This window comes from Brachyhypopomus gauderio, chromosome 20 (genome assembly GCF_052324685.1).
Source record: "Brachyhypopomus gauderio isolate BG-103 chromosome 20, BGAUD_0.2, whole genome shotgun sequence".
Taxonomy (NCBI): domain Eukaryota; kingdom Metazoa; phylum Chordata; class Actinopteri; order Gymnotiformes; family Hypopomidae; genus Brachyhypopomus; species Brachyhypopomus gauderio.
The window spans coordinates 11,906,927-11,918,159 of record NC_135230.1 but is presented as its reverse complement, the minus strand read 5'-3'; the positions used below and the strand labels follow the sequence as shown (position 1 = coordinate 11,918,159).

The following is an 11,233-nucleotide window of genomic DNA, read 5'->3' as shown; positions in this document are numbered from 1 at the left end:
GGGAGGAAAAAAAAATACCCGTTTGAGAGACACTCTGTCATGGTCTCAAAATGCTAACACAACACCACCATCTGCTGGATAAGTAATTCAGGAGGACAGCATTATTAAAACTTCCACAAATTTATTTTTAAAAATTGCACTTTACATAATTAAGAACCTACACGTAAAAATGGACAGAAGGTCTGAAGTTACACCAGACCAAACAGCTCGGCATGTTCAGACATAAGCAGTATGTTCCTTGCCGGGTCGAGATGCTGGTCTGTACTGGACCGATTTCTTCCCCATAGCCGTTGGGAAAGACGTGCAGAGAAGTGCTCCCCCGATCACCATGAGTGAGGCTGCACCCCAGCAGATGAACATGGCTGCCCCCAGCTCCCTCTTCTGTGACTGGACCACCAGTGGGTTGTAGAAGTCCCTGATCACATCATTGGCCGACCAGCTTGGTGGCACAAGGCTCAGAAGCCCAGCGATGAGGAAGGCAGCCCCGGCCCCCGTAGCGACCCAGGACTTTGCAGAACCTCGCTCCATGCAATTGGTACACTCCCCACCAGCAACGCTTGCCAATATGGCCACCAGAGCAACCAGGAGCGCAATGACGAGAATGGCCCGCGATGCCTGGGTACCCGCCGGCAGAGCCAACATGGAGTCGAACACCTTGCACTGCATTTGACCAGTACTCTGCACTACACAGTTCATCCACAGGCCCTCCCAGATCACCTGCGCCGTCACGATGTTGCTACCCACAAACGCGGACACGCGCCACAGCGGAAGGGCACAGGCCACAATTCCACACAGCCAGCCAAGGATCCCCAGGGCAGTACCAAGCATCTGTAGCCCCGCAGACATGGTACCTACTGGACGCAGCCAACTGACCTGTGAAGAGGGAGGTGGGGTGGGGAACAGGGAGATGTACAAGGTTACAAAACATCTTATCATTGGGCAGCACAAGAGGTTAATACTTCACATCCAACAAGCAGCAAATTAGCTCACAGAACACAGGAAGCACATAGGTCTAATGTTTCAGCAGTAATTTATAGACAATGCTTAATACTTAAAAAACTAAAATACATTAAACAATCCTTTAACTGCTCAAAGAACACTACTTACTTCAAACCAAAAATTGCTACAGTGCAAGTCAAATCCAACACATTAAACTCCAAGAAGCATATAAACTACCAAACGCCTAACCCGTACAGCCTATACTCTACATCCAAACGAGGTATTACTAATCCTACGTGTTCGCGCGCATCACTTATATATCACCACTACCTCCTCGTGCACGTTCAGCGGCCAATAGATATTGCGATAATAATGAATCTCCACCATTGATTGGTTAATGGAAAAAACGAGTTAAGTCACATGACCTACCATGACACGTGCAGTGGTAGGTAAAATGATTAGGCATACTTGTGAAGTCGAAACATTAAATGAGTGAAATTTACAGATCCGTAGTTGAGACGTAAAGTTTTGAAAAGGTAAGAATGATAAAGTGTATTCGTTTTTTACTAACATGAAAAGTGAACACAACTTCTTACAGAACAATCATAGAAGATTAAATGGGGCTTGGGGGCGGTCAAATACGTACAAAAATGATTTCCACTCTGACAAATCAAATAATACAGAATAAGGGAACATGTGGGCTATGATATGATTGAAATGACATGATCCCCAATAACGAAGCACACGCCCCGTTTCTCTGCAATGATTGACAGGTCAACTACCAATCAGTTTCCGAGGACGGTTGGGTTCGGTCGACGGTAACGTTTGCGGTCTGTGTTGTACGCGCTGGGTTAGACGAGCAGTATGGCGGAAGAAGAGAGCGAATTGGAGTTAGACAGGTTTAAAAAACAACTGGAGAGTTTGTTAAACGCCAGCGCGGACGACGAGCGCGGACTCCAGAGCAAGTTGTACTGCGCGAGGTTTTGTGAGGTGAGCCGGCGAGTCGCGCGAAGACGCCGGACGGTCGCACGAGAAAAAACAAACACAGCTTTGGCTAACGTAGCTAGCAGCCTTGCTAACGTTAGCTAGCTCGCCAGCGGACTCCCCTCCCCCCGTGTCTGGGGCCCACTGTCAGCTAAAATATTCTAGCTAGTACCCTTATGAAGCTAACAAGTGTGTACAAATGTCGAAGTAGCGGGTGTTTATTTAGTCGAGATGTCATTTTCCGCCTCCTTGTGTGTAGCTAGCCTATTATTAGCTGGTTAGCTTAGCCGACGTCTGCATTCCACAACAAGCAGTGAAACAGAAACACTGCGATAGTCGGTCTCAGTTAAACTGGCTAAGCTGGCTAGCTGGGTTGTTTTGGGTAGCCCAGCAGAGAGTGTAGAGACGTGTGAAAACTCGGTGGACATTTGGTGGTTGCGTTATTACAACCCCCGTTCACACTGTGGCGATATTTACTCAAAGAATTGATCCAGCCGTGAGTGTTTTGCGCACGTTTTGCCCGAGTTGTGCAACATTGCTGGGTGGTCCATTAAAAGTTTAAAACTGTGTGCAGGGCAAGCACAAAAGTGCCCTGCAGAGTTACTGTAGGAGCACAAAACACAAGTCTGTACAGTTTTTTTCTCTCTCCACCTCCTCCTCTCTCGTGTCCCCATCTCATCCCCTCCTTATTTGTTTTCCTCTCTAGCTGGTGGAGGAACAGACAGGAAGATGGCAGGTGCCCCTGCCTCAGCTCCAGGTTCTGAGGAGTGCTCTGTGTGCGTTTGTCCACGGCGCTGCCTCCTTCCCTTCTGATTGTGAACACGTGCGCTACACACTGAGCAGCATTGCCCTGTGAGTATATACAATTGATATAATTGCACCCATAACTTGACGCGCTTAGTTTTGTGTGTTGAATTCTGCAGCAGGTAGCCAACCTCATGGATTCACGACCAGTTACTTTTAAAAGCATCATATATTTTTTCATTATTTGTATTAGCTAGTAACTAAGAAATCAGTGCTTGAAGTTATTTTTTTCCTTTATAGGAGTGTCTTTGAGCTGCTGTTATTTTTTGGTAAAGATGAATTTCCAGAGGACCCTTTAAAAGATATTCTGGACTCATTTCAGGTAATTCCATCACTGAGCTCATGTCCTACAGAGGCTTTATATTAAAGATGGAGTAGTTAAGATTATTTATGTGAGCATAAAAAGAGATTATCATCACAAATCGGTTCTCCATATGTTGCTGGTATTTCTGAAGCAGCTTTTCAAATCTTTCAGCCCTTAACCACCTGTGGCCAGATTAATACATATGATAAATGAGTAAATAGCCAGACTGATTTTACATGCTTTATTCCATTGAATGTCTTTTCTGCTCCATACACTTTAACCATTTGAATCCTGTTTTTACATATAGCTGTTGACATTGGTCGTCGAGATGCTTTATTTTTCCTACAAACCATGTTGTCCCCAGACGTGTTTGTAGACCTAAATCCTCTCATTTTTCCCTCGTCTGCTTTTGTAGGAATGCCACTCGAGTTTAATGAGATACCAGAATGTATACCTCCTGCAAGTTAGGCAGATCATCAGAGAAGGGGGGCCATGGACAAACCCTGTGATACAAAGCATCCTAAAGGAATTGGAGCAACCCCAAGAGGAAGGTTTGTTTGGTTCAGTTTGGTTTGGGCCCTTTCCATGTCTGGTCTGACATGATGCCTGGATGTACAGTTTAGTTGACATGACTTCAAGTACTTCTGTTCTGTTTTCAGTTCTCACCCACATTCATTTAGCTTCCATTGGCTTCATTAAGAATAAATAATAGGACTCGGCATAAGAACAATCTTTGTCATTTTTTAAACTCACTTTGATTCTGACTTAGTTTCAAACACTTTCCTCCCCATCTTAAACAAACGGAAAAGAGTTTCAAACTTGATTTATGTGCTCTAATGTTTGTTTGGGTGCGTATGTTTGTGATTGCTATCTGTGTGTCCATATTTACAAATCTCAGGGTGTTCTAGAGAACAAATTGTGCGGTTGCAAACATTCTGCTTATTGGATATTGTCTGTCTCACAGTGGAGAGATATTTGAGCTCGGAGTTGTCCGTCTTCTTTGAGCTTCGGGTCCGTTATCTGCTGGCATGTGAGCGGACCCGGGAGGCCATGGCGCTGGCCCACAGGTGCAGTCGGCACCTGACCACCGGACGACATCTGTTCTTTAAGCAGGCCTACCTCAGCTGCCTGTGGAAGGCCTCCGAGCAAGGGCATCTGTTGAAAGAGGTGAGCCGATGGAATTGAGCTTCTTTCGGCTCCTCGCTATCCCGGCGTGTAACGGAGCCGTGGTACTTGGCCGAGAGTGGTGGATCGATTACAAAGACTAAATAAGTAAATGTGTGCATGTGAATTTATGATGTTGAATGTTGGCTGTGTAGCTCTCTTGATACACAGAACCAGGTTTAGTTTGTCTGTGTGCCTGTTTTGTCTGGATGTGAAGATGGCAGAGATTGATGGGAAGGACGCCGTTGAGATTCTCTGCATGGTGGAGAAGGAGGAGAATAGAGAGCTGCTGCTGGGATTGAGCAGGAGTTTCCTCTTGCAGCGGCTTTCAAGTGGAGACATGTGCTACCTCTGGTGAGTCCCCAAACAGCCCAGCCTGTGAGTCAGCAACTACATGCAAGGTACCATAATGGCTGGCAAACTGTGAGCATATGTCCTTCAGCAATATTTGTTTTTTAATGTTGTTTATCTGTTTTTCCTATTTCATATATATCAGGGTACCCGCGGGTCCTTAAAAAGTCTTAAAATGTCTTAAATTTAGTTTTCCATATTCAAGGCCTAAAAATGTCTTAAAATGTCTGGAATTTTATGAGGGGAGGCATTAAATTATTATAAGTGTGTGTTCAGTTGTTCTGGCGCGATGTGAACTTTGCCGAATCGCGATGTGAACTTTAATACCTTGTGAGAGGTATTAAAAAGGTCTTAAAAGTCATTGAATTTGAGATTAAAAAATGTGCAGATACCCTGTATATGTTTTATAGATAATATCTTAAAATGTAAAACACTACATTTTAATGACCTTAAGTGTGATCTTGGTATACTAATATGCATGTGGTGAACCCCCCCTCCCCTCCTCTCAGGGATTTGGTCTTCATATGGTGTAAACTATACCTCAGAATGAAGACCTCCAGGGAAGAGTTTCTGGAGGAATGCAAAGTGATGATTCTGTCAGCCGTCAACATAAAGGCAATGTTTCCATTTATCAAGGTGATTCTGGCAGAGGTATGTAAATGTATCACAATATATGCATTTTATTAATAGGATGTTTTGCTTTATACATTGCCTTATACAGTACATTTAATACAAACTGGGAAATATTGAAATGAATAGAAAATTCATTTATTCCTATCTACCTAGTTTTAAGACTAGGTAAATGCACATTTCTGAAATATGAAAATAAACATACAAATAAGTATGTTTAATTGTTATTTGTCAGTAATTAATGTATTGTGCTATCTAGTGTTTCTGTTACACTTACACTGTTATTTGTCTTTGTTTATAGCAGCTGAGCCAAGATGGGCTGACATTTTGCTTAGAACTCTGTGCCCACGCTCTTCAGACTGACCTCAAAAATGACACAGTCACCAAGTCTCTCATCTACAAAACCATTGCATGCCTGCTTCCCAATGACCTGGAAGTGTGCAGAGCCTGTGCCCTGCTCGTGTTCTTCCTGGAGCGCACAGTCGAGGCCTACAAGACTGTGTTCCTTTTGTACAATCACCCTGATCAGGAGTACCATCTGGACACCAGTCCGATTGGGAACCACGTCCGCTTTGAGTTGATTCGGATTCTGAAAAAAGGTCTGTGCTTCGACCCTGAATTCTGGAGCCTCCTCAACATCAGAACAAACTGCCTTAAGCTCATGAGCGAAAAGGAAGCTACAGACGCCCTCTGTGAAATTATGGAAGAGGATCGGTGGACGCCCACATGCTGCGTTAGAGATCAATGCAAGTGCCACACGGAACCCGAAAGAACTGTTAATGAAGAGATGGCAAAGTCCCCTAGCAAACACAAATCCGAGACTGTAGACAACCAGGTCAAACCTCTTTCTGAAGATACAACCTCAACAGTTCCATTACGTAAGAAGAGAGGGAGGAAACCGAAGATCATGAAGGATCCGGACCTCTGTCCTGTCCGACGTTCTTTCAGGCAGTTGGACTTGGCGCAGAACCATGCCAGACAGCTGAGCAACAGACACCAAAGGTTTCTCACCAGACAAGTGGAGAACAAGACTCTAAAACGCAGGGGCAGGAAACCCCGCTGGCTCCTGGAGGAGTTGGCTGCTCAGGCAGAAAACAGTGCCCCAAGACAAGGCAAAAGACCAGGGAGGAAGCCAAAGCAGTTAAATATAGTAAAAGATATTTCAGTTCAAACACCAGTCATTGAAATCACGACAGAGATTTCCTACCCTGATAATGAAATTGACCTCCCTCCAGATGTTCAGGGTTGGCCAGTCTGTAAAGCGAGTTTGACCACAGAATCCAATTTTAAGGAATCTAAAACTCCATGTCAGGGTTCTCCCATGCAGCCTCATGCTGATGCTCCGAATTCTCTCCTTCAGTTGCTGTCTGAAGAATCAACATCCGCGTGGGATGACGAGGCAGGGAACACTGAAGAGTTTGTCCTTTGGCTGCATGATGATCTTGCCTTTGTTAGAAGGTTCCACAACTACGCAAAAGTGCCTGAAGAAGAGGGAATTTCGAATGATGTCCTGACTGACAATATAGTTTCAATGTCAGCCCCTACCGTTGCACAGGAAAGTCCTTTTCAGAGCTGTACACCTGTAAACGATGCTTGTGAGCCAATGATGGTTGATGCACAGGTGGAGATTGAGGCAACTTCACTTTTCCATGTGTCTGCACCTGTAGAGGGCACTGTTGACAAAAGTGAGGGATCTGGTTTAGAGATGTATCCCGGTCAGGAACAGCCATTAGTTACATCTGTTGACAATTCTTTAGTGCTAGATGGTATAGTCAGAGTACTGGAAAACAGTAGTGTTGATGCTCCCAAAGATAAAACCACTAAGCCTGTGGCTGGCACTATTCCATCACCTGACAATACGCCAGAAATAGCAGTTTCTACTCCAGATGGTATACCTGACAAAGCTACTGATATTTGTACATCTGAAAGTGGGACAGAAAAAGCAACTGACAATGTTTGTGTCCATGAACATGCACTCGAAAAAGTCAACACTACTCCCGCACCTGAAGTTGCACCTCCAATAACTGCTGACACTAAGTCTACCCCCGAAACAGTACCAGACGGTCACAAAAACGCAGCACCTGTGGCACCAAAAGACGTGATGCGTGTTTCTGAAAACGCATCAGTAATTGCTTGTGAGCGCAAGACTCTGGCTTCACTTGCAGAAGAGAAACCTCAAGCACCAGAGGAAGACCAGGACGTACCTGCGGTGACCAACACATCAGCTCCCGTACACAGTCCTCAGACCGTTGTGCGGCTTCTGCATCGCTGTGGACTTTGCAATGAAGAATGTAATAACTCCTCGGTTCTGACACACGCTTTATGGCATTATCGGACTGAAAGAAAGTGCATGTTTTGTCACTCATCCAAATATGATCTTAACCCGTTGTGTCATTTTAAAAAGCACATAAAAGACTTAAAAGAGGGTTTGACTAAACTGTCTGAGAAATCTGATCAAACTGTCCCCAGGGCGCTGGCAAAGAAAACGAGACCTGGACTTGCACAAATCAAATCAAAACTGCTGATGAAGCTGAACGTTAGAAGGGAGATTTCACCTCGGCACAAGGTGGACAATATCTTGGATGCTAACGGAGAAACATTGACACAGAAGCTCAAAAATAAGTCTGGATCCACCCAAGACCTGGAAGAGAGTGAGGAGGAGGAGAAACAGGAAGAGGATGAAGGGAACATTCCTAAGATGAAGGTACGATACTTAACGAGAGGTTTAGTTAGAAAGTCAGAGTCCAAGGGAAAGTTCCTTAGGGCAAGATTAACCAGGAAGGCGAAGACTAGACCATTAATGACTGAGGGAGACGTTTCAGGCTCCAAGGACAGTTTTGTTCACAGAGTGAATGGAGTAACTGGAAAAAAGAGAAAGATGAAGCAAGTTCAGGAAGAGAACCATCAAGCAAATGGTGAAAAATATGTACCACCAATAACAAAACAGAAACACGATGAGCAAGAGCATATGATTGGGTCAGAGCCTGACCAGAAAAAGGCAGACTGCACTAATATGTACAGAGCAAACCCAACAGTGGTACAGAAACCTGGGATGAAGAAAAAAAGGAACAGGCTTGCTGACCAGAAAGAGGATGGTAAATCTGCAAAAAGAAGAAGTGTAGACAGTGGGCAGAATGAGTGGGCCGGAACTGATCAGAAACAGAAGGAAGGTGCTAGAACTACTAATCCCACAGACGGATCTGAACAAGAGAATACTGCAGCGGCTGTGGCAAATGCAATAAATCAGGAGAATGGAACGGAACTGAATGAAATCTCAAATCCAATGCAGAGGAAGAAGCTAGGTGGTGCTATTGTTAGGTGCCCTGTGGAAGCATGCACATACCACACAAAACCAACCCCTGTGCTTTCACACGTGCTTATTAACCACCCAGGTGACATAAAAGCCCTTGAGTTCTTTTACAACCTTGCGAAGGAGAAGTGTCTTTTCTGTACTAGAAGGATCTGGAGTCCTCAGCACTTTTTTGACCATGTTGTTTCTCATCGGGGTAACCTCAAGCACCCATGCTGCCATATTGACTGTGGGGAGAGGTTTAAAACACGGCTGGCGCTCGGCGATCACATACTGAGAGACCATCATCCACTAAGAGCGGTGTGCGGTTTTCCTGGATGTGCAGAGCAGTTTGCCAACACCAAGTCATTGTACATCCATGAAAGGGTTCATTACAAGCAAGTACGGAAAAAGGCCGTGCCCAGAAAGAACCAGTCAGTAACCTCCAATGTTAAAAAACGCGAGCAAGGTGTCGAGATCAACCCAACAGCCTCAAGCCCAAATTCTAACCCCACAGAAGTGATGCAAATGCTTGAAGGCGTTGCGACCTCTCCTTCTCCAACACCGCCAGTCCTTCTCAAAGAGACACCGGTCAACGTAGAGGACGAAAGGTTGATGTTAAATAGAGGTTCGGTGAGCTACGCCACCAAGACCCCCAAGCTTGTCAACGGCCACAGCAAGCATGCGCTAGAAGCCTGTGTTAAGAAGCCTGCTGCCATGGCTTCGAAAGAGCAGGAGATGGAATATGGGAAAATGAGCAACAAGCCCTTTGTCCGCCCTCCACCATCGGCGTACTTGGATGAGTCCTACATCAGCATGCCGAAGCGCTGGAAGGGTCCCCCCCTGAGCCCCAAGGGCTCCACTGTGAGCGTGGTCATCCCGACGAAGAGGCAGTGCTGCTCACGGTGCTCAGCCTCCTTCGACACCGAGGAAGAGCTTCAGGCGCACAGAGGAAAATGCACTTCCCTCTTCGGTTTCGACTCTGACGATGAAAGTGAGTGAGTTGGTGTGTATGATGAATCACATCATCATGTGCTTTGGTCTGCTTTGTACAAGTCTCGCACAAACTGCTTTCAGATTTGTCATTTGACAGTCAAGTATGGATGCGGTATAGTAAATAATACTGTGATGGACACATGTTCGATTGTGTAAATCTGGGGGAGAATCTTGAAGTGAGCGCTGTTCTTTGTAGTCTAAACCCAGCCTAGAATTGATGATGTCTTTAACTCCTCTGCCCTTTTGTCTGTTCATAGGTGCTTCCTGAAGATGTCAACATTTCTGTAAAAGTGGTGTTCAAAGACACAGAGTCCATTTGAAGTGCTGATGAAAGCTGCTATTGACATTCTGAAGTCATTTTGAAGAGTCTGAAGAAGAGGCCCTGACACAAAATGACTTCATTTAGAGTGTTGAGTGTAAAACTCACTAGCAATTAACAGTTCAGCTTGGTTTTACCATTTGGACAACTCTTGCTTAGATTCTTTGATATGTTGTTGACCTTGATGCTAAATCTCAATTGTTGATACCAAAATTTAGCATCTTGTCCTATTGTTCAACATCACTAAGAGAGTTTCAGGAATAAATTGATCAGCCTGTGAACGATACTTCTTTAAAAAAGGGGGCAGGGGGGGCTTGGTAATGTACCCAAGCTTACAGATTTGGTAGCCTTACAGTTCACAGTTGTCTGATTTAAGAAGGTCATTCATCTGGTAAAGAGGGGCTTGCTTTCCTCTCTTGTTCCCACTGACTGCTTTTTCTCTGGGTGTTGGAAGACATAGTGAGTCTGGTTTGGACCAAGGAGGGCTTCGGGAGCAGTAGCGTGCTTTGACCCGTTTCATCGGTTTGACTTTGATTTCAGGAATAAATGCGGATGTACTGGCTCTGCAATCCAGCATATTTCTGGCATGTGTGGGGAGAAAACTCAGTTTAATTATTTAGAAACTTGTATTTTAAATCTGTGAACACATTTTTTTTTTATATTTAGTTTTCATTATGTCATTAATCTCAAACATAAACATGGAGGTTGTGTGAAATTTTATCTAAAATAAGAACAGCAAGATACCTTTTTGACCTAAATACTCTACCAAATGAATATATGAAGGCATGGATGTGGAACGTGTAAAGAAGGAATAACAAAAGAAGGAATAACAAAAACGTGTAATTGCTGGACCACGTATTAGCCAAATCGTGTACAACCAACAAAGCCAAGCTGTTTCTTAGCACTTCCATCTCAATGACGGGTTCAACTATTAAAGTGTGAGAGTGTGCTTATGTGTGTGTGTGTGTGCGCGTCTGTGTGTGTCTCAGTCATACAACTTCCTAAAGCATTGATGTTGTGTCCTGCTTAAGGACTTCTCTTTAAACAGAATTATGAAGAGAAGAAATATTGTCTCAACAGAGGCATGTCAGAACTGTTCCAAAGAGGAACAGTTATTTACTTATTTATTATTTTTTTCTATCTTATGTAAATGTTTGAAAAAAATTAAAATGGTATATATAATTGGGATGGGTTCAAGGGTTTGTATATCAAAATGTTTGTCCTAAAAAAATAATAAAATGCATATATGAAAGTATAAAATCTTTTTGTTTATTCCAAAATGAATCCCACTTTATCATAACTTGTCGCTGAAGAGTGTAGGAAGTTTACAAAAACTGGACTTCGACTCCAAGTATGCAATGTAACTTCACAGAATAAAAGTTACTAAATTACTCTTGTATCGCTTAGCGGCTACCGAGACGTGTGAGGTGTTGGGCCTGACATCCTCACGCCG

The 11,233-nt window shown here is 44.1% G+C and overlaps 2 protein-coding genes across 2 annotated transcripts; one reads left to right on the top strand and one right to left on the bottom strand.

Moving 5' to 3' along the window:
* Nucleotides 1-101: 101 nt before the first annotated feature.
* cldng (claudin g) lies at nt 102-1,243 on the bottom strand. Its single transcript, XM_076983121.1, has 2 exons — nt 1,108-1,243; nt 102-873 (listed from the first exon to the last, which is right to left on the bottom strand). Exon 2 carries the CDS (start codon nt 844-846, stop codon nt 217-219), a length of 630 nt encoding a protein of 209 aa, XP_076839236.1. The 5' UTR covers nt 847-873; nt 1,108-1,243; the 3' UTR covers nt 102-216.
* Nucleotides 1,244-1,757: 514 nt separating this feature from the next.
* Nucleotides 1,758-11,028, top strand: znf654 (zinc finger protein 654). Its single transcript, XM_076982534.1, has 9 exons — nt 1,758-1,929; nt 2,630-2,775; nt 2,968-3,049; nt 3,447-3,582; nt 3,996-4,198; nt 4,413-4,549; nt 5,056-5,197; nt 5,478-9,459; nt 9,719-11,028. The coding sequence occupies exons 1-9, from the start codon at nt 1,804-1,806 to the stop codon at nt 9,727-9,729; spliced, it is 4,965 nt and encodes a 1,654-aa protein (XP_076838649.1). The 5' UTR covers nt 1,758-1,803; the 3' UTR covers nt 9,730-11,028.
* Nucleotides 11,029-11,233: the final 205 nt, after the last annotated feature.

What these genes read in the sequence shown, in the direction of transcription:
- cldng (XM_076983121.1), bottom strand. Translation starts at nt 846, where the DNA reads ATGTCTGCGGGGCTACAGATGCTTGGTACTGCCCTGGGGATCCTTGGC.
- znf654 (XM_076982534.1), top strand. Translation starts at nt 1,804, where the DNA reads ATGGCGGAAGAAGAGAGCGAATTGGAGTTAGACAGGTTTAAAAAACAA. An exon ending in GGAGACATGTGCTACCTCTG is followed by an intron (nt 4,550 to 5,055) that starts GTGAGTCCCCAA and finishes CCCTCCTCTCAG; the next exon opens with GGATTTGGTCTTCATATGGT. An exon ending in TCAAGGTGATTCTGGCAGAG is followed by an intron (nt 5,198 to 5,477) that starts GTATGTAAATGT and finishes CTTTGTTTATAG; the next exon opens with CAGCTGAGCCAAGATGGGCT.